This window comes from Saccostrea echinata, unplaced genomic scaffold (assembly GCF_033153115.1).
Source record: "Saccostrea echinata isolate AGI-Se365-2 ecotype Australia unplaced genomic scaffold, CSIRO_AGI_Sech_v1 ptg000047l, whole genome shotgun sequence".
In the NCBI taxonomy this organism is placed as follows: Eukaryota; Metazoa; Mollusca; class Bivalvia; order Ostreida; family Ostreidae; genus Saccostrea; species Saccostrea echinata.
Genome location: NW_026889796.1, coordinates 2,735,979 through 2,760,059, shown reverse-complemented (window position 1 = coordinate 2,760,059; position 24,081 = coordinate 2,735,979). Strand labels below are relative to the sequence as shown.

Sequence of the window (24,081 nt, the reverse complement as noted above, 5' to 3'; positions counted from 1 at the left end):
TACGTCTCTTATGATAAGTTAAAACGAGCCTAAATGCTCTTCTTTACTGAAGTCACTCAAGCATAAAAAGTAGGTGAACGTAGAAAAAATTAAGAAGGGTATCAGATGAATTATTATGTTCAAATTTCTTTGGGATACAACGGGTGATAAGCCAGAAAATGTCCGAAATGCTGACAAGAGGAGTCAGTCAGGTGTAAAATATAGGCCAGGCGTATCATCCAAAGATAACAGCACACTACTGTAGGAATCATCCAAATATTGATACACCAGTCTTACAAGTTGGGTTTGAACATCTCTTGAATTCAGACAACAACAGACCTTATCAGGAGTAACTAGAGCATAAAATGTTGTGTTCACACGCAGCATCTGGGAATGCATCAATCTAGGCATCCAATCGATGCAAACTGAAAGTTTGGTATCGAAACTCCTACAGATATGCTTGAATGTGGCTGTGCTTAACCTTATGTCTAATACTTAGCAATACTTAGCAATATAAAAACAGGTGGACAAACAGACGTCTAGACAGATAGCTACTTTCTAGCTACATTTGTACTGCTAGAAAGTCTGAGCATGGTGATTCTAGTATACCGTATAGCGGGTTATTTTAGCGGGGTGCTAATTTTGGAGTTTTGATAATAGCCCGCTAAAATTTTAAATTGCTAAAATATTCAGTACTCTTCTTAGTGTTCATCTGCAAAGAGTTGAAACCTACAACCCATGGTGTCTGCTACAGTAAATTACGCCAAAGTCATTGGCATACCTTTGAGCAGGCAAAACGCCAAATTTTACACCCGCCAAGAAAACCCGCTATGCGATAAATGACCGTTGTAGAGGGTATAATAAAATCCACATATTCATCAGCAAACGTGCAACCATGTGATACACTATAAGCATAGTATGCTAAAAGTATGAGAAAAGTCTGATTTTAACAATATGAATGTATGTAGATTCGTTTTTAATTTTCATCATCGACGAGAGTCTCTTGTCATCGGTTGACTCTCACGATCTTCATCAATATCATACAAACCACTACTGCCCCTCCCAGACATGGAATGATGTCCTTCTTTTCCGTACCTGTATAACCTGGTGTAAGGATCGTGAGAATCCCGTCTTCTGTTGTCGTGAATCTCCGGCTGGCTGAAGGCAGGAATAGGGATCTGTCTCGCATGTTGTTGCTCAAAGATATAACCCGGATTATTGCTCACGTCGCTCTGTATACTAGGGGAAGCGTAAATGTTATATTCACCTCCTTGAGCTACGATTTTCACGTCCACTCTTTCAATCATTCCGTATGTTTTGTGCAAGTCTCGGAACACAAAATCCGGAATTTCCCGATAGGATATGTTTGAGTGACGAACTTTCACTGATACTAATTTTCCAAATTCTAGTGTTCCTTCCAGAGTAAAATCTGTGGGATAACTAGGAGGAGGTAAGGGTCCTGGAAGCCTTTCACCATTTGGTCCATAATATACGTGTACTTCGTTAGACTGGGACCCATTTGGAACCTGTTGGGGTGCTGGAGCGGGGGCATATGTTGGTGAAGTATCATACTTTGGCACAGACTGAGGCATTTGAGGCTGGGGCCGATAATGTGTATAATCATAAGGAATCAAATTAGAATCCGGGGCTAAATTAGAAAAATATGATTGGCGAATTTGTGGTTGAGGTGGTGGTGGGAGCGCTTGTGGAGGCGGTGCTTGTGACTGATACTGAACGGGGTATCGGGGCTGATAATAGTTCCTGTTAGGACCTTGCTGTGACTGAGAATAATCTGGATACTCCATAAGCGGTTCTTGGTATTGCTTTCGCTGATGTTGCGGCGCAGTAAGCGACACTTGAGGAGATCTCGGTGGTTGATGGTATACATGAGTTGCTCGTTTCCCTGGAACTTTAAATATGTGTGCCGGAACATCCTCGTTATTGCCACTACTTCTAGATAACGACAATGGCGGCATGTCGATAAGTGGACGCTCACCATATTTGGTTAAAACAACGGAATTCCTGCTTGCTCCTCTTGACATCTCCACGACAATGATATAATGACATCACAAAAATCTTTGATCATCTACATCTAGAAAAAAAAAATAAATGAAATTCTTGGATGTTCAAAGTTTGGTCAAGCCGATCCGGCTTACGAATGAATACCTAGTAACTGTGAGACTACTGTACTCTGACATCAAATGTGTAAGCAAGATTACTGTTTAAAGAGACAATCTTTTATTCAAACATGACAAATTAAGGGGGGGGGGGGTGTTGATGAAATGCAATACAACGGTGTATAAAGTTAATATCATGTAAATTGTGAACAAATATAGTCATTAGGTATGTACTCAAGAGTTTCCAAAATAAGGTCGAATTCTATTTAGCATGCTTTGATGTCAGGTCTAGAGTGAGCTGTCAGCAAAGCATTCAGAACATTCTGAAAGAATTTTTACAAGAACCGACAGTTTTTGTCCATTTAGCTGCTTATGTTTATTTTGAGAAATACTAGGGTTCGGTTTGCTGTTTCGTGGAGTCGTGTGGGGTGTCATTTGACGCTTGAAGAGTTAATTTCCACTTGAAAAGAAATTATAGCATGTTATCCAGTTATCTCATAATGGATGCAAAGCAGTGTGTAAATATAACAGCGTCAAAAACTTTTAAACAACAGGATATTGAATTAAAATAGCAATCATACCATGGAATAAAATGCTCAAAGTCCTCGACGGTCACCCGAGAATCAGGGATTTTCTCCGGCGATGGCTAGGGTCATTAGTGAATATATGTTGTAATATGCAATCATCATTAAAACGAAAAATGGCGGGCAAAGCGACACGATTTTGAAAGATTATATCTAAAATTGACACCTCTTTTGCCATAAAAATTGAAATTGAGAAAATTGGTTACTTTTAAGCTGATTTGAAACCAGTGCTTATTTTGATTTACATATAGGTACAAAGAGAAAGGGAAGCACTAAAACAATTTCTTTTGTTTCGTCATTGGAACAGGAAGCAATTTGTACATATGTAAACATGGCCATTTTGCATTAAGCTACACATCAAATTAAAATATAACTCAAGACATTATAAACATGGAAAGGACAATTTATAAATCATAATATCATGACTTCTGACTCCTGTTTTTGCAGATTCTTAAATTTGTATTTATATACTCAGGTTGCACATGCAACTTGATTAAAATTGCAAAAGAGAAAAAAGTACAAAACAGCGTGATTTTTGCTAATTGACTGTGCCATTTCTAAACACTTATGGTTTTCAAAATTTCAGATCACTAATTTGTTCAGAACGAAGCTCCGGACTTGTCCATATCCTCAAAAACCAAAATTAACACTAGCACAGCGAACCAAATGAAAACCCTATTACAGGTTTACTTACATGTAACTGGTATTTCATTTAATTGCTTGGGTAAACATAATCATATTTGTTCGTACCTAAAAAGAATAAAGCTTGTCCTTTAAGAAAAGAATTATCAGTTCTCCAAGTCTCGAGGAAATTCAGGTAGAAGCAAACAATCCACGTCTCCTAGGAGTTGAAATGTTGACATCCTTTAACGTTAACCATCTCAATAAAATGCTTTCAATGGACTTATGAATTCTTTTTCTCCAAAGAAATCCGGCTATGAATATTTATGATTGAATCAACCTTTTCTCAATAATTTAAAAGGAATTCAAACATTATGCATGTTTGCACATCAAAACTATCAAAGGATATATATGGACGACCAAGTTTTTACAACACAAAGTGCTGTGTTTTGATAGACATACAAAATAAGCTGCGTTTGTAATCTAAACAAAATTTATCAGATGTCAAATGTCGGTAGAAAGCTGGTTGAAAAATCAATAAGAAAAATAAATGTGATAAAGTTTCAAGTATGCCTTGGCATTTTTGATTAAATGTTAAAGTTTACAAACAATTGTTTAATTGGGCTTCAGCGAACGACACAAGATAAAACAAGAAAATCATCTATAAGAATATCTTACCTGTCTTGGCTTAATTTGATTTTTTCTCTTTTCTCCTATCAATGTTAGTAACCCGGAAATTTGAAAATCAATAAGGAACATTCCATTCTCGGATTTATTTGGAGGTATTAACCTTATGAAACACAGCGGGTATATTCACTGATAATTCTTTATTTGTATTATCTCCAACACACGATTGGTTGAAGATGTAATATTAGGCGAATCTTTGATGTCCTTCTCACATTAGTTGTTTGTCTCTAAAAATCCACGGATTATTTGGGTAAATTCCAACAATTAACGTATTTTTTTTAGCTTGGTAGTACATTAAATAGTCTCTGTTTTGATCCACAATGAAAGATAAATGCAAATATCCTTTTTTGAAATTACAAAAGAAGGTAAGGAGTGAAAGGATTCCTTTATTTTTAAAGATGTAAGGACTGATTTTTAAATACCCCTATAGTAACCCCTCATATGTCATTCAATATTTGACAAATAAGTTTGTATATCATTGTATTCGAATATCAACTCATCGAATGAATATTCGACTGTAATATTGAAGGAAACTCAGGCATGTAAACTAATAGAATAGCGATTTCCTTTCTTTTCATTGTATGATCGCTTAATGAATTTCTGCAAAACGATCTTTCATACGTCTCGGGTGTCGATATTTAAATTTTCTCCCTTTTGCACGAATCATTGACAAGCATTCAGTTAGAACATCTGTTTCCTTTAAATTTTATTTCATTTTCTTTTGAGGTGTAATGCGACTTTATCGTCGACAATTTAGCACGCATAAAAAAAAATTGTCTAGCCTCTGTGATTTCTTTCTTCCTGCATTACTTGGAATTCGACGAAAAACTGTTGGAAAAGTTATATAAAAATGAAAAGGTGGTTTTAATTTTGCAAAAATGTCAAAATTATACTAATTTCCTAAAAATTGTTTTAAAAGTTGTTTAAATTTACGTTCTTTTTTCCCTACCTTTTCTATCAAATGTATTCACATTTTATAAATTTTATTTACTCAACCAGTGATATGTTATCTTTATATGTGATGTGTTTTTATGTGATAGTTAATGTAGCTGGTATATCAGCGTATCTGAAATAATTTTAGTATACATATGTGTTCATCACTCAATTAAGGAGTGTGTCACATCAGAATTTTATCTAATAGACATTTGAAGTTTTTTTTTCAAATTTTGACGTGATTTTAAAAGAACCAATATAAACTCCTAGTAATTTTATACGATATACACGTATATATATTTTTGGGGGTGGAGGGTTATTTTTTTTTTAAGAAAAATGGAAAATTGTTTTCGCTGTAAATAAGACATGTTAGAGTTAAAATCTGCTGCTTATAAATTAATGCAGCGTGATATAATCTGTAAAAATTTCATGACAAATCAGACTGACACTTTTAACCAAAATCAAATTATAGTTATCACACTCGTGATGTACCTTTCTAATGCATTGTGGCAACGCACTTTGAAAAAATTACGCACTTTACAAAATTTTTTCAAAGTGTGTTAAAATTGGGACAAAATTAACGCACTTTGAATTTTTTTTTCAAAGTGCGTTAAATTTGGGACAAAATCAACGCACCTTGAAAAAAGATTTTCAAAGTGCGTTAAGAGTGTACATCAATATTTTTTACCATGGAGACACTTAACGCACTTTGAAAAAATATGTATAAAACAAAATTCTGGACTTAGATTTTAGTAATAGACAGCATTGTTTTGTTCTATTTCTTTCAAAAAACTGATGAACTGATCTACAGTGGAGAATCCAGGAATTTCATAACGGGGAGGGGGCGCAGTAGAAGGCATGGGGTCTGGATGATGCATTGAAGCCCCAAGTGGGTCCAGGGCAAAGCCCTGGTGGGGGTCCGGGGACGAAGCCCACGGAAGCTAACGAATTTCTACAAATAAGAGGTGTTATTACATGTAAAAAAAATAAGTTCAAACGGGGGGGGGGGGGGGGGCGCCGACGCTGGATCCGCCTTTGATCTACCATCATCGAGAACGAGGAGAAGACAGGTATAAGGTCCCTCAGCCCAACTCATTATCTTTCCTACACAAATATATGTATTTACATAACTGGTATGACATTGATATACTTTCCAAAAATTTGAGTTAACACAAAATAGATGAAAAAATTGAGGTAAGCTTTCCTGAAAAAAAAAATAACAAACCCTATTACACAGGGAAAAGTGGCTCGCATGATTTTCATGCGTTTGCCTTTTCGCATGAAATTTATGCGAAAATCATACAAAAATCATGCGAAAAGTCCCACATGCGAATTTCATGCGAATGTTATCACACAAATTTCATGCGAAATTCATGCGATTTTCATGTGACTAAAATTTCGCATGATATCCATACGAATTCCACTTTGTCTGTTTTTTGTGTGAAAATCGTGCGATATTCACAAGAATATTATGCAATATTAATACCATATGAGGAAAAGCAATGAACAAAAAAATTTAACATTTCAATGTTTATTTAGATGCATCTATCACAGTGAGTGGTAAAAAATTGCCAGTCTCTGATGATCCTAATAACATATTGTTTGGATGCTCCTTATGAATCCATTTACATTAATGATGGCTGTGTTTAAAGGCAGTTTTTCAGTCTTTTTCAGTCTTTTGTCCTGACAAGCATTTCCTACAAAGAAATTAAATCATAAAAATCTTTATTAACTACCCATACTGATATTCCAATTGTTTCAGTCAAAGGGGCTAACTCCTATAATTACTGAATAGGATCTGTCATTACATACAATAAATTCCATGTTATCACCTGAAAGGTCCATGTTTTGTCAACTTGTTTATGTTAAACTGCACTGGTATTTCATGTTTTGGGCAAAACAGAAGACCCTGTGTTTTGTACATTAATAACTGCACAATAGAGGCATATGTCAGACATCAGAACATGTTATTGACCATGCAACTCTCTATATAAGTAGTGATTTCCCTAAGAACCAGCTACCGGCCAAATTAGTCACTTCAATTGATAAAAATGCTGCTTTGAAATAGTAAAAAAAAAAAAATAAATAAAATTTAATTGTTGTAAGGTCCACAGAGATTTGTCATAAACATCAACCCGATACAATTGATCTCTAATGCTTTACTTTGAAATAAAGGGAAAACACTGTATAAGGTTGTTATTGGAACCTATTGTCCAAATTAGATTTAATAGTCCATTTTAGTTATGATATTCCAATTGGATTTATGAGTTTTACAGACATTATAATGCTGAAAAGATGGGGTTTTTTTTAATCTGCATAAAATAATTAGAATATATCAAATGCAACAGTTTAATTATTACAAGGAATTTTTTTCATTCATAACCCTCACAATTGTGAGAATAATCCCCAAGAAAATTGGATCTTTTGTGGGACCTGCGTCCTAAAATATTTTGTGTGATACACTGTAAAAGTCGCGTTTACAAGTCTTGCACATGTGAACAATATACACAATTAAAAATCACTTTTAATGTTAATTACTTACTCAAAATTTAGTAAAGCCTTCAAATAAATGTCGCTTAGCATAAAAAATGCATAACTTCATTATGACTTCGATGAAACGGAAGCATTCGATTCACCTGGCCGTGGTGTTACGTTGAACTGTTGAACCTGAAACGAAAACGAGATCCGAATTTACTCTGAAAATTTTCGTTGCAAAATGAATAACAATAAGAATCTACATTTTAAACACAAAATTTGACAAACAATTAACAGTACATACATATTCACCGTCGTTTCAAGGGATTAGAGCACATAAACCCCAAAGGAAACACTGGAACAAGCCACAGGAGGGTACACTCGTTTTTTTTCTGTAGCAGGAAGTGCAAGTAGAAGAACCTGGCTAAATCTGCCAGTCCATTTCGTATTCATCACAGAATCGGGAAATATCTAAATAACTATAATTTTTGTCCTTTAAATCTTTATTTTGAAAATTTATTTCCGCGTCGAAGTCGGAACTTTGATGACTACGGGGTTTACACTTATTTTACGAAACCAAAAGTAGGTTTTTTATGGAATGCCGTACGTCACATATTACGTCATTATGCGGCTGAGAAAGCAGACAAGAAAGAGCAGAGTAAATTTAACTGCATATTTTCTGTAAGTTTGTCATATTTTTATCATCTCCTTTATCACCAGATGAATGTAATATAATTTATTGGCAATATACATGTATGCTGACAGCTTAATAAATAGATATGTTGAAATAAGATGGACCTGGCACAGGCACTCTTTGCCTGTTGCACCTGGGTCCGGTGTAAACCTCACCAAGCAATATACAGCACTGTAAAGTTATACATGTATATTAGGATATACCTAATTTATTTTTTAATCAGACTGTAAATCAATCATTTTGTTCTAAAAATAGATACATAATGGAAGGGTGGCCTGGAAAAAAGTGGGGTGGGTCTTTAATTTATCCTTCTCCTAGCTCCCATCCCATTAACTTTACTATTTTGAATTTCCATTATATTCCTCTGTATGACTCCAACCTTCCCTATTTCTTCCTCTCCAAACTCTGCTTTACACCTCACATTCACCCATCACCACCAATCAAAACATTAATTTGTAAATGTACATGTATAATCACAAAGAGGTTACTCTCTCTCTCTCTGTATAGAACCATGATATTTATATAAGTACTACAATGTACTAATGACATGCACAGTGGGGGCACATCTGTTTAGATACACTATAGTTCATGTTCACTAGTTTGCAAATAGTAAATGAGTTGTGTCCCTTTGTGGGGTCTTTTTTTTCTTTCCATGTGGTACACTCCACTATAATCACTTAAACAAAAGGTCAAGACTTAAAGAGTGAAAAGAATAATGTTTTCTTTGATCTTTTTGCCACCAGGGCAGGCATTGGGGTGTGCTGTGATAAATTCAGTGTTTTAAAAACACTAGGAGGTTAATTATAAATGGGGATAGATATAAAAAATGTTTATAATTCATTGAGTTTGAAGTTTGACGCTCTGTTTGCAATATTAATAAAAGCAGTAATGTAATATAGCTAATAAATCAACTGGTTTCTGATTGAGCTAGAGATAAAAAGTATTTATTTAGGAGCACTAATGCCACTGTAAACAAATCTATACATTTTAAATTGAAAATACAACAGGACTCAGTTCTCATAAAAAGAGGTAAATCTCAGTTGTTTTAGGAATTAAACTGTAATGCAGATATATAAAGAAGCTTAATTATAAGAAAGCAAGTCCGAGTAACTTCCCTGTAAGTGAGTTGTACTGTATATTCTGTGTTTACTAATGACATGTTTGAGAAATATTTACTAAAATGTTGTATTCTTAACTTGCAGGTATTTGCTAGAAAATGAGCAGATGGTCCCCCACTATACCACACTGATAGCTTCTCAAAGATTATACATATATGTTGCATGCAAAAAGGTAAAAAATATCTAGAATAAAATATTTATTGCAAAGGTATACATCAATATATATAAATAATGTTGTTATTTATGATCAAGTGGCTGACATACTTTTCCCCCCATCTTATTTTTGCAACCTGTCTGCTTTTCTGCGACTACTCCATGCTGCTTTTCCATGATTGGTTTTAAGCTCACCTGAGCCAAAGGCTCAAGGGAGCTTCTCTGATCAAAATTTGTCCGTTGTCTGTCATTGTTGTCATAAACTTTTCACATTTTCATCTTCTTCTCCACCACTGGGCCAATTTCAACCAAACTTAATACAGAGTATCCTTTATGGTAAAGGGGTTTCAAATTTGTTCAAATGAAGGGCCATACCCTCTTTCCAAGGGGAGATAAGTAAGAAATAGTATATAAATTGGGTGTGGATATTTAAAAATCTTCTTCTCAAGAACTACTGGGTCAGAAAGATGAAACTTATGTGAAATGTGAAAGCTTTCTGACATAATGTAGATTCAAGTTTGTTCAAATCATGACCCCTTGGGATAGGGTGGGGCCACAGTGGGTGATCAAAGTTTTACATAGGAAAACATGAAAAATCTTTAAAATTTCTTCTTTTCAGGAACAGTTAAGCCATTATTGGTGATTTTTATGAAGAAGCATCCTTAAGTAGTGTAGATTCAAGTTTGTTTAAACCATGACCTCCGGAGCTAGGGTGGGATCACAATGAGTGAACAAATTTTTACATAGAAATATATATACAATGTATAGAAAAAATCTTTAAAAATCTCCTTCTCAAGAACAGCAAAGCCATGAATGGTCATATTTATATGAAAGCATTGTCAGGTAGTTTAGATTAAAGTTTGTTCAATTCATTACCCCTGGGGGTTGGGAGGGCTTAAATGGGTGATCAAATTTTTATGTTAGGCATACATGTGAAAAATCTTCTTCTCAAGAACAGTTAAGCAGTGATTAAACATATTTATATGGAAGTATCCTTGATAGTTTACATTCAAGGTTGTTCAAATCATGTCCCTTAGGGGTAGGGAGGGGCCATAATTGGTGATCAAAGTTTAAAATGAGAATACATAGGAGAAATCATAAAAATCTTCTTCCAAAGAATTGCAAATCCATGATTAGCCATATCAATTCAGAAGCATCCTCAGGTAAGGTTAGGTATATTCATATTTGTTCAAACCATGTCCCCTGGGGTAGGGTGGGGCCATATTAGAAGATCAAACAGAAAAAATCAAAAATATAATTGCAGAAAATCAGGATAAGGCTGCAGGAAAGCAGGATTTTTTTCCTGTGAATTATTTGAATCAGACTAGCAGAACCATAAGCATTCAGGTTATTTCTGCTTTTCTAATTCTTAAATATATTCTGCTAATTTATAGAATAAATGCATAAAAATGCAGTAGTACTAAGGAGATAATTAAGCAAATGCTATTGAATTGACAGTATCTGAAATTTTTTAATTTTCACTGTAGGCACAGTTAGCATGTCATCACAGCTTCTAATACCAGAGTACCTATATCCTCAAAAGATACATGCAAACAGATTTGTCAATGGTACATGTAAGTAAATACATGTATGATTTTTTTTTTTTTTTTTTGACAATTTAAATTTGACATTAAGCTGAACATATTTAATTTAATTATTCCATCTAAGCCAGAAGCTTTAGTAAGCTTTTTACTGTCAAAACTTGTCTGTCTGTTATTGTAAATTTTTGCACTTTCCAGATGTACGTATTACATTCTCTAGAATCACACCTAAATGCCAATTTTAACCATTGCAAACTTGGCCAGTTAGCATAACTCATGTTTTGTTTAAGTCTCAGATTAAGGAAATTCAAGTTTTAACAGAAATGTGCAGACTAACCATTTTCCAATGGGAGAGCATTTAGGGATAACGAAAACAGTGATGTAGGTGTAGTAAAATATTGAATTATCTCAAAAGTCAAGATCACTGGGCCATATATTATTGGTAAAAGCTAAAACTTTTTTGCCCCTACAGTGAAGTTATATACTAGCTCCTACAAAGAAGTTGTAAGGGTGTCCTGGAATCACCATGTCTGTTTGTCTGTCTGTAGACATGTTTTGTATGGAAATTATCTTTTAAACCACTTTATAATAATGCCCTGGTAATCGAAGAGTCGTGGGTATATAAGTTTTTGCCCCGTCCGTCCATATTTCACATGTGTATTTATTGACTAGACCTTCCTTTTGGTACCAACATATTTGACCTTGACCTTGGAGTGTGACCCACTTTTGTAAAAATTTACCCAACTTTAACCTTGGCCATAACTTTTGAACAGTTGGTGCTAGGGCTTTCAGATTTCACATGTGTATTTATCCTGACAAGACCTTTCCTTGGGTGTAAATATTTTTGACTTTTTGACCTTGACCTTAGAGTTTAACCCACTTTTAAAAAACTTTAACCTTGGCCATAACTTTTGACCCACTTTTAAAAAACTTTAACTTTGGCCATAACTTTTGAATAGTTAGTACTAGGGCTTTCAAATTTCACAGGTGTATTTCTTGTGACAAGACCTTCTTTTGGATATCAACAATTTTGACCTTGCCCTTTGAGTTTGACTTACTTTTGAAAAACTTTAACCTTGACCATAACTTCTGAACTGTTGGTGCTAGGGCTTTTATATTCTGCATGTATATTTCTTACTTGACAAGGTCTTCCCCCTGAATACCATTAATTTTGACCCTTTGACCTTGACCTTGGAGTTTGGCCCACTTTTAGAAAACATTAACCTTGACCATAACTTTTGAATGGTTGTGCTTGGGCATTTTTGATCTCCCGACTTTGCAGTTTGACTTGCATTTGAGAAAGTTTAACCTTCACCATAAGCTGCCATACGGGGGCATCAGTGTTTCACAAACACATCTTGTTTTTTCCCTACACTTTGAAATTACATATGAACTAACTGGTAACAGAAATTTACAGACTGATTTGTCAAACTTTTAAAAAGAGGAATAAGAGAATTAAATTCTTATTTGAACATGACTTTGTAACCAAGAAAACAATCTTAGGCTCATAACTGATAGAAAGGTAGCTTGTGTCCAGAGATGAGTCTTGACCCAGTACCAAGGGCATTTTAGAAATGTTCAAGGTAAAAGGGCACAAATGTATTAAATTATTTTCATTCACAACTCTATAATGGAAACACGGTAGACATACCTGAGACAAAACTCACCTGTGACTCAAAGGTATATCCCAAGACTAACATAGGGTAATATGAACTAGATATGTTTTTAAGGTTGCTTAATTATGACTTGAGGCAGTGAAACAATCCTGCCTGTTGGTCATTTAAGCAATGTAGAGGTAACAGGAATTGAAGTTTAAATTCTTGGCCATAACATAATTGTATATTGGAAAAAGTAACTCCCAAAGATCATACTGCCCTAATGGTTGATAATGATCATAAGATATGCCATTTCCAGAACAGAGGTCATAAGACAAGGTCAAGGTCATAGACTTGATAGAAGTCTCAGAAAATGCAATTTTTTATTGGAGTAGTATCTGCAGAACATACTTGGCATACAGGTGATTATGACCAAGAGGTATTAATCCTACTTAAGGGCCTAGGGTTTTAGTCATAGTTAATTTAAAAAAAAATATTGTCCATTATGAATTTCAATAACCTGAGATTGTTTACTTTTGTATTTTCAGCTGTAACGACAACACCCTCTCAACAGAATCCTCAAGATAAAGAAATCTTATGTGATGAGAACCTCAATAAAGAAGATAGAAAAAGATCAATTGTTTTAGTTTTCAATGTAGAAATTGATGTCACAGATGTCCTTATTTAGTCAGGGAGTCCAGAAAACAAGTTTCGATTCTTTCAAATTCAAAGTTACTTTTTGTATAATCATGCATTACTTGTGTCTGGATTAACTGACTAAGTAAGAAAAAGAGAATTTTTCAAGAAAACTTCATTTGCAAGAAGCAAAAATTCTGTTTCCAAGGAAGAAGGATAGAATTAATGGATTAGGTTTGGTGCACTCATAGACAATAGCTTGATATTAATATCTGGGGTACAAAAAATATGCTTGTCTTCACATGATATTCATATGAAACCTGGGTTCTTTTTTTCACATGAATTTCGTGCGATTTTCTTTTCGCATGATATTCGTGTAAATTTCATGTGAAAATTGCATGATATTTTCGTGCGAATATCATGCGTGGTCCTTTTCGTCTCCTTCTCATGCGAAGAATTCGCATGATATTCGTGCGAATTTTATATGAAGTTCATGCGAGCCACTTTTCCCTGTGTATATTAAAGAAGAGACTCATTTTCAATGGAAAAATCATAATTTCTCCCTTAACTTTTCCCTAAGAAAAATGCGATGCTTAAGTCACTAATCGACCCTACATCTACCGAACTTATTACAGACTGGATAAAGTAAAAAAGGAAACGAAATTGTGCTATTAAACAATCATTCCCCCATTATTCCCAAAAGACCCATTTCCCTTTTATAACATTTACGAGAACCTTTGGGAACAAGAAAACCCCTAAAAATCTTTAAAACGTCTATATCCCAAGTTCCTGAAGTGACGTCATCACCGAAAAGTTATCCAAACAGATTCAGATAATAATTTATCATACCTAAAATTTGCAAGAATATTGACCAAGCCGTGCACATTTATTTTTTCAAAGTGCGTTAATATGGTCGATATTAACGCACTTTGAAAAGAAATATATTTTTTTTTAAGTGCGTTAACTTGGTCCCAAATTTAACGTACTTTGAAAAAATTTTCAAAGTGCGTAATTTTTCAAAGTGCGTTGTAACACTGCATAAACTTTTTGGTCTCTGACAAGTGGAAATATAAGTTAAAAGTGTGCAACAGCAACAGCAACTCAAATGATGTAATTTAAGGACGGTGTTTCACAGAATGAAGAAAAAATATTTGGAATATCGCATGAATGTTGCTTTCATCACATTCATTCCCCTCCCCATGGTTCTATGATTTTTATTTTAGAATAAATAAAAGGGACCGAGTATTTTCCGCATAAAAGCTTGGACTACATAGGAAAATTTCATTTCCTGCAGGATTGACATTTAGTAGTTTATAATCATTCGACTGGAAGCATATAAATAATCTTTCACAGATATCATTAATACAAGTCAAGTAGGCCAATAAACGTTTTCTTACAAACGAGAAGTAGAGTGTCATCAAAATCACACTTCAATTTGTAAATAAATTTAATTTGGAGTGATCTAAAAGCTTTTTATCGACACAAGCTTGGTGTCAAATTGGTTTTTAAATGAAGGGGAAAAGCCTCATCATTTCTCATTTAAAAAGGCTGAAATATAATATAATGAGCCTAGGTTTGAATGTTAAAACTCAAAGTACGACACACTCAAAATGATGTTAAATACCGGGTATATCAATTTTGAAGCCGTTCAAGACACAGAATTCAATTACAGCTAACAAAAGCGCTAACAAATGGAAAAATTTCGTTTCTTATCAGTGCTTATTCGGTGAATATGTTAAATGTCCGGAGAGTTCCAGTGTGTTTTATCTGGCAGTAAGTTTTGCGCATGTACAAAACTTGGAACGGACATCGCCGGACTATGGTGTCCGCTACATGTACGTGTATTTTAGGGATGTCAACGAATATTCGAATATTCATTCGATGAGTTGATATTCGAGTATAAATTTAAAAATTCGAATATTCGGTGTTTTACAGATTTCGTAAAAAGAAATAGTGTTTAATAAATTTTGATTAAATGAAAACCTTCTTAGAATGTCTAAAAGACGTGAAGAGTATACTGATCAAAATAAATTTAATTGATCGTTGAATGAGTGTCTGATAGAATTAGTCTGTAACTGATATTGTAAAGGGCTCAATTTCTGAATAAATGTGTAAATTACTTGATTATCTCGGGTTGTACATACGAGGGGTTATCAAAAAGTTCGTGGACTAGCGCCATAAGATTAAAACCGCTTTAGGTACATCAATGAATTTTAAAACAGTTAGTTAGCATCATCTTTTCTATCTATAGAATAAACCATAAATCATAAGTTTTATTTTTTAAATATTTTTTTTAATGTTTTTGTAAGCAATGGTATGTCCAGGCGGCGCAACCTCAAATATGACGTTTTTTCTACCTGAGTGTAACTGAGAAAAACTCTTTTGATATGAGCATTTGTCATCAAAAAATCCCGTTATTTCAGGCATGTGGTACGACACAATTGTTCTGTAAAATTTGCAATTTTTACCCCATTCTGTACGTTCTATGAAATTTTATCGTAAATTTTATATGGAGTGTCCAAAAAATTAGGGCTTGAAAATGACGTCAAAAAGGGGGAGGGGTTTCTTTTTCCAGCATTCTATAAAGTTTCGAACCCGGAAAAACTGGTATAGACCTACGGAATGTTAAAATGGGCAAAAGAGAAATAAAATGCATCCAGAGTATTTGTTTTTAAATGCCCAAAAGATTCAGAGAGATGAAAAATGCACAGTTAATGTCGATTTGTAGTCAGGGTGTCAAAAGTCAGTCACGTCGAAAAGTGAAGTTGATCATGTGTGGTAGAATTTGAACTCCAACAAGCTAAGTATTCTGGCATAATCAAGTGAGGATCTTTCCCTTTGTATAGATCCATTTACAATATTATATGTATTGAAAGCAGCTGTTCATGACATTATAAAGCCATATAAGCAAGATGGGCTTTAGTCCTTACTTAACTCCAGGTAATCTCATCAAGATAAGTGTATGAGGTAGAGAGAGCGGAAATGAGAAACAATGACGTTGTCGGACGTCATGAAACTAAACGGCGACAGCGCCGGGTGATCATATAATGTCTTTTTTATTTTAGAATAACTTGGAAAATTATCAACGAATCGAGCTAAAATTTTCAACATTTCTTAAACTTTTGTTGTTTTATGTTTCTTATAAATTTTGTAAGCAAAGACTACATAGTATTAATTTTATCGCATCAGTCCACGAACTTTTTGATAATCCCTCGTAATCCTGAATTTTATATTCATTATCGGTAAATTAATTAATTACCTAGGAAAATTGTCTATGGAAATATTTGTTTATATTTTAAAAATATTTTATCCAATATTTAATCATATCTCTTATTAGACTGATAATTGTAATTAATTACACGTATTGAAATCTAAACAGTATACGACTATCCTGTCTTTGGTAAGACGATTGGTTCCTCAGTTGGAGCTACTATTAATTTATTAAATTATTAAATTTGTTAAAATCATATTTTTCTACATTTAAATCAATTATTGATTTCACATATTGACAAATATCAAATGGAATTTCTTATTGTACATCTACAAAAGCCTTCACACAGTTTTACTCCAATATTAGAATACCTACGCTAAACCTTTCATGAGAGTAGGATCATGCATATTTAAAATAAACCAGATTTCATTTATTTTATCGAATATTCGAATATATTCGAATACTTTCATGGAATATTCGAATATGAATTATTGACAAAATTGACATCCCTAGTTTAAAGTAATATGTAAAAATACAAAGACATCAAACCTTGTACTTTTTGTGCAGTTACTGGAAATGGAAAGCACGAAGTAAAACATTAAGAAGACCTCTAGAAAAGGTTCTATCCAATTAAATCATAGGGGCTTGTGTAGAAAGAAAAAATAGATATCCAGCATTGGGTATCATCTACGTCATGCAGTTTGAGTTTGTGGAAGACTGTAATATCTGGGGATTGAAACCATCTGCACACTACTGTCTACATCAGACTATAATATGGGCATAATGCTAGTAGCATTATAAATTTCCTCTGATTCAAATAGAAGCTAGAGATTGAAGTCAACACTTGCAACATTTATTTTTTGCATTTTAAGGATACAAACATTAGACATACATTAAGTAAAGATCAAAATTATGAATTTTCTTCTACAATAATTATATATGGTGCACTGTATGGATACTAAAACACTAAACTTCTACCTTATGCAGCATTTTGAGATAAGATTTCCACTCATTCATAGCACTCTGTGGAGATGGCCAACATTGTCCTCTAATCTAAGAAGTATGGAAGTATTAAAGTTCCAGTCATTTTTGAGGTACATGTACATGTATGTGGAGATTAGCAGCATAGATTTTCCTTCCTCCGAAGTAGGTGGAAATTGATAGCACTCATATTCCTGAGTTACTGGAGATTAATATTATCATTTAAACCCTATGCAGTTTCTGGGGATCGGCAGGATTAAATTTTCTCTAATATAATATAATATAATAATAATGGCTTCAGACTTCCAGACCTGCAGTATGATTTCATATAAAGATTGGTGGTATCAGACTTCCCATGGTTAATGTTGTTACTGAACAGAAAAAATCATTCTCATAAAGTTCATGAAGTTGATGGAAATTTTTATTAACATCTGAGTTCCTCTATCTCATGCAGTATGTGGAGATTGGTAGCATCAGCCTCACTGTAGCTAATGCAATATGTGGATATTGGCAGCATCAGACTTCTTCTATCATGCAGCATGTGGAGATTGGTAGAATTAGACTTCCTCTAACTCATGCAGTAATGTGGAGATTGGTAGCATCAGACTTCTAGCTCATGCAGTATATGGAGGGAATGGAATCATCAGACTTCCTCTAACTCATGCAGTATGTGGAGATTGGCAGCATCAATATCCTCCTCAGGAACTTCACTTAGGGTGATATCATCATCTTCAAACATTACAGTGTCTGCGTCAACTTCATTAACCTGGTCATAATAAATAAGAAATACCAAATCTTCTGAGCATAAACAAATATCTATGAGACCAAGCATCTGAAAAGTAAATCTCTGAAAAGTCAAGTCACATCTGTATACTGAAAATGTGTAAGAAGATAGGTGAACAAGGCGTGCAGAATGCCGATGGCTTCATGTACTGTAGATTCCTTATTTCTCGCGAGTACTTATTATTGCGAAATGCCTCTTTAATGTCAAATTGCGAGAACAATAATCTGCAAGTGGACGGTTGATCAAGAGATCTTACATTGATTTCAGCACCATAAGAATAAAAGCGAGTAATAAAACAAAACTTTTCTGAGAAAAAATTTCTTAGAAAAAGTTATTCTTATACTTAAAAATATAAGGTGATATTTTTGGGAATCGAACCCTAGCAATAAAAATCCTGAGTATCAAACTGCTTTGATACTAACATGCTAACCACTACCCTACACATCTCCTGATGAAGATTGCCATTTAAGTCATATTTGTGATATGATCCTTAACTATATAGACCAAGTATTTCTTGGAAAGATGTGAATGTTTTGTCATAAAAGTGTATTTTTAAGGTATAGTGGGTCTTTGCTCCGTGTTTTTGTTAACCAAAAAATGTATATTTTGACTCAAACTTTTATGATTAACTTTCAAAAAATGGAGGAAAGACCCAATCATATCGAAAAATTGTGTTATAGTATGAGGTAATGATCCATTTTGCCCCATTAAGTATGTGTATGCTATTTCATAGGCAAATAATTTCAATCTTTGTGAATTTTTTGCAAACTGTGGAGATTTTACTTCAAGTATACATAAATATTAGATGAAATATCAAAAAAAAAATTTGATATATTTGAGATTTGATTTTTCATCGTCATATTTGTTGCACTATAGGCATTTTGCTTGCCTTGTTCACCCACCTTCTTTATGTGTGGGCATAATTTATGTTAACTATGTGATGAGAAAGCTTTCCGAAAATTTTCCCTCTGTAATAATGCCCTTAAACATTTTATCTCCACTTTTAGAATTACCTAAACCTTGTATCTTGGAAATAAGCCCAATACATATTGTGCTTATACTTAACACAAACATTCCTAATGATGTAAGGGTGTATCTTGACCTTAACTCAAGGTCATGTGGACAGTTTCAAGGTCACTGGCAGACAAGCTTTCTTATAGATAAATATTGGAGGTTCATACTTTACAACAAGGAGTATAGGTGAATAGATTATTTGATGACCTTTTAAATAAGGTTATTTATAGCAAACTTAAGGCCACAGCACGGAAGATATATATATTTCCTGTCTTGGTTATCTCAGGTAACCTTGTAATTGAAACATTGGAAGTTCATACATGGCACAATTAAAGATTATTTGTGACCAGAGAGCAGTTCACTTGCAGATCAAATGTAAAATTTTTTTTCAATTTATGCCAAGTTTGTTAAAAATACCTTTAAAACATTTTCATCATCCAGTACTTTTTCTGTCAACAATAACTCTGGCTGTGTGGTATCCACTTCTACAGCAATCTTTCCATTAGATAACACTAGAACGATGATTTTGGAAAAGGCATTTTCTACAGCTCGCTGGTATGCCAATTTCTTGCACTTACAAACTGCTTTTCCTCTACTTATAGGATCTACAAAGTATGCATGCAAAATATGATCCAAAATCCTACTGGCCCTGTATATATGATGTATCTTTATGTGGGATACAACATAAATGTAACATGTATACGAAAAGTAATTTCATAAAAATTGAATGCAAATGTTTTCATTACATTGGATTAAACCTGGGACATAAATTCCAGATGGTACAGAACTTGATTATATGTTTGTTGTAATTATTAGCTCTCTTTGGCACCAGCTGTCAGAGTAAATGAAAAATTATCTACATGACAGAGGAATTGTATTGTGTAGTGATTGGGCTATATGGACAATAGATATGGACTTGGATAGCTCAGTGGTGAGATCACCTGACATGTAATGAAGGGCCGTAGGTTCGATTCCCTGTTTGACCATAAATTTTGTCCTTTTCTTTTTCATATTTAACAAGTGCCAACTATAAAATGTCACTACATAATAAACAATACTAACTGTGATACTCTAATGCCTCTACATGCACATGAATTCCTTATCCAATACTACCCAGCCTACATGGACAAGTACCTCTGGTGCAATAAATCTCCTCCCATGCCCCTAGTCCCTCAGAATGGAATCCATCAGTCTTCAGGTTTAGTCTGACAACAGACACTTCTCTTACTTTGTATGTGTGATCCTCTGTTGGGCTGGTTTCACTATCTGTCTAGAAAAGCAAATAAATTACTGTAAATTGGGCGATTCCATCTCTTCTACGCAAATATATAAAATTGACCCTATATTTCTTATAATTGCCATATTTCACAAATTTCACCACTAAGAGCTTTTAAATACTAGTACCCATTTAGAGACCAATTGTAATTGAAAAACAAAGCTGTATTAACAAATTTGAGTAGGTTATTGGGGTATTTTATTGCCATTAATGGGAGGTAACTCTACAACATCCAAATTTAAAAGCTCAACCTCCTACACTGCTTTGACACAGCTGGTTGTTTAGAAACTTATTACTTGATCTAACAATTATGGTCAGGAATTAAAAAAATATGATCACTCATCTCACAAGAAAAGTACAAAACAGTAGCCATTCATTCCTAAAATGCTTCTCCATTACAAATAAATTTTTTCAATAAAACTAAAAATATGGCAGGAATTCCTGCCAAAAAATTATTTTCTTCAAATTTTTAAAATGATTTCTGTGCATTTTTCATAAAGTGAGCCCTGAAAAATTCATTAAGAAACATTTTTTTAATTTTCCTTTGAAGGGGGGGGGGGGGGACATTCTATTGCTGTAATTCTGACACCATGAGTTATAAATAGGAGCACACAAGTATAAGACAGTTGATTGAAACCTTCCATATGGTTTACTCTACATACATAGCATATATATGACATTACACTAACAGTTATTCTATAATAATATGTTAATACACTGTTAACTTACATATTTGTGTGACACTGACCAGCCATTGAAGCCCAGGAAATGATTGGCAACATCCTGACATTTACTGAAGTGAAGAGGCTTTTTCTCACAGACCTCCTTCTTCCTCTTTGCAAATGCTATCTATCCAAATTTTAAAATTATTTATTTTATACTACACTTCTTGTGACTATAAATACAGTCAAACCCTGTTATCTCAAACTCGAAGGGACCCAAAAAATACTTCGAAAAAACCGAGGATTCCAGATAGCGAGGGTAAAATACTTAAGGAATAAGCAGCTGGGACTTCAAAATGACTTCGACATATCCATGGTATTCAAGATATCTGTGTTCAAGATACCGAAGTTCAATTATATATATTCAAATACTGAAAAAGGGTTTTTTACTTCATTTTTTGACAACACATGATCATGGTATGTGTACATCTGATTATTATATTAAATATTCATGTAGTGACAAAATCTAAAAAGAGTGTTAAATTGCAGCTGTATACCCTCTGCCTCAATCTGATTAAAATCAGATCCTTTGATCCACTCACATACATCACTGCACAAGGATCTGAAGAAACTCCATTTAGGGTCATCTCCTGGTGACCTTTCTAATAAAAATATTCATTAAAATTTTGACAAATCAGAGAGATTGCACTTTAGCGACATTCGGGAAAATGAATGTAGAAGTGAAAGTAGCTGTGGAGAAGATCTTATCGTTTTGTACAAAACAAAGAGCTAAAAAAAAGGCCAAAAGCAAATACTAAATATATTTCTGTACAAGAAAGACTGTGGTCATTCTTTTGACAGGCTACATAAACCAGGTAACAATTTTTCGTTCGTGTATCATCGGGGCTTTCACTTCTGAGACTGAATTCCAAGATACTTCTAAATTTTTGCAAGCAAACGTTTGATTGGATAACTGAAAGGTCAACAGATGATCCTGAATGGGGTTTCTTTAGATCCTTGTGCAGCGATCTATGTGAGCGGATCAAAGGATCTGATTTTAATCAGATTGCCCTCTGCCTTTTTTTTTTTGCAAGACAAGACAATCAAGAGCATAGATTGTAATTGTATTCTTTGATCAAACTCTATTGCAAACAATAATACCAAAGCCTCATGGGGTCAGACAAAGCAGCAACATTTTTGGTAGTTCTCTCTTATAAATATTATTAGACACAATTTTCTTTGGATATTCATTTACCTTGCACTCAGTGTCATGGAGAATTATCTTCCCATTAACATCATCTTTTGCCTGCTTGGCTGACATGGCTAAGTAGAAATTCACAAATGCATAGTAACCAGGTTGTTTATTGATGTCTTGACCCTCATTTGAGGGAGGTGAATGTTGCTGGGGTCTGGCTGTGTAAGGAAAAATCTGCGTCCCAAACAGCAGGCCATACTTCGAAAACGTGGAGTATAAGAGTTCCTGGCATTAAAATAATTACAGTATAACAAATGAACATATGTAATTTAAATTACATACTGATAATCTTATTTTTTAAAGTCCCCTTTCTGTCTGTCCATCTATCTGACAGTCAGTCACATGTAGTTTATTCTTTTCTGATTGACTTTTTTTCTCTCTAGACACTCCAGTCCTGCATTAATGGAACTGACATTTGATGTTGCAAGTCTATCCTGATGAGTTATAGAGTTTCATAATACATGTACAGGGCTAGACAAATAGCATTGCCCGACGCCCGGGACAACCAATTTCGTTTGGCGGGCAAGTTATTTGATAACTGGTACCTGCCCGCGGACAAGTATTTTTCCAGGTAACAAAAAATCATATACTCAAATGTTCATTTGTTTTACCGCTGTTAAAATATAATGAATCACAGCAGAGTATCTGTTTTCAATGCAGTTGAACTCTAGAATTGCCCATTCATGTCCTGATAAAATATACATAAGAAGTAGAACACGGCAGGTATCAATGTCATGTCAAAAAAGTTGAAGAGGGTTTTGGACCTTTCTTTTGTCAAAATGTAAAATTCATGCCTTGAATACACGATACAAACACATGTTGCTGTTATTAAATTGGAGGTATTGACTGACAACACACACAGTCATGAAGTTGAACCAGGAGTGTTTTTCATGACACAATAATGTAGATACAGCTGTATTATTTTCATTTTAAAAATACAGGGAAATGTATACGTGGGACAAGCATATTTTTGGGTAGGACAAGTAATTTTACGATGGTAACTTGTCCGAGGGCAAGTACTGACAAATTCTATTTGTCTACCCCTGCATGTATTATATAGTATACATGGTAACTATATACTCAGGTCATTATATGTGATGATATGTTAAACCTCAGATAGATATTTTGGACAGTTGACTGCTTTACCTGTTTACAGCAAGTACTGAGCTGCAATTCTATTAATTATTCAAACTTCTTTTTTGCAATAAATTTAGAATTTGTTTTCAACTTTTGTTTGCCATTCTGAGTGGAATAATACTGAAATTATGATTTATCTTGGATTTTGAGATATTATCTGAATTCTCTAAGGATCGTTTGTTCGAGAAGTTCAGAATCTTCCGAGCTAGAGGAAAATATACTAACATAAGCATAACATAATAAATATATGTTCATAATGAATATTGTCAATATATCATCGTGATTATCTGATAAATGAATAAATGATAATTTGTTCAGATTTCATTATAAAACTATACCACTAATTCGTCCTCTGGCATGTTAGGGATACCACTGATGAAAAGACTTTTTCTATTCACATCTGGAGAGAAAAAATCGAGAACCTCAACAGAAATTTTTTGACATTGCCATTGGTTCAAATTCTTGTTCATGTTTACCGCTTTCGAAATTTTTGATCATCGATCCCGAAATCTCGTTAGAATATTTGTTGTTATTGCCTTTGCCACGATAATGTCAGGACACTAGGCCTACTTAGAAATAAATAAGCATTAACAATATCATATTATTCCATGTCCTCTGACAGAGATGG

The 24,081-nt window shown here is 34.0% G+C and overlaps 1 protein-coding gene and 1 long non-coding RNA gene across 2 annotated transcripts; both read right to left on the bottom strand.

Moving 5' to 3' along the window:
- Positions 1–965: 965 nt before the first annotated feature.
- LOC133202681 (uncharacterized) lies at positions 966–23,929 on the bottom strand. Its single transcript, XM_061338536.1, has 7 exons — positions 23,792–23,929; positions 22,317–22,541; positions 21,129–21,248; positions 20,258–20,393; positions 19,541–19,728; positions 17,985–18,091; positions 966–2,013 (listed from the first exon to the last, which is right to left on the bottom strand). Exons 1-7 carry the CDS (start codon positions 23,921–23,923, stop codon positions 966–968), a joined length of 1,956 nt encoding a protein of 651 aa, XP_061194520.1. The 5' UTR covers positions 23,924–23,929.
- On the bottom strand, positions 6,437–7,582 carry LOC133202755 (uncharacterized). Its single transcript, XR_009723294.1, has 2 exons — positions 7,464–7,582; positions 6,437–6,618 (listed from the first exon to the last, which is right to left on the bottom strand). It is a non-coding gene; the product is annotated as an uncharacterized LOC133202755 (long non-coding RNA).
- Positions 23,930–24,081: the final 152 nt, after the last annotated feature.

Bases quoted from the DNA above. Each gene is read 5' to 3' on its own strand.
- LOC133202681 (XM_061338536.1), bottom strand. From the start codon at position 23,923: ATGAACAAGAATTTGAACCAATGGCAATGTCAAAAAATTTCTGTTGAG. The intron at 22,542-23,791 runs GTATAGTTTTAT...TTTTAATGCCAG, and splicing joins TGCCAGAGGACGAATTAGTG to GAACTCTTATACTCCACGTT. The intron at 19,729-20,257 runs GTACTTGTCCAT...CATACTTTGTAG, and splicing joins GGAGATTTATTGCACCAGAG to ATCCTATAAGTAGAGGAAAA.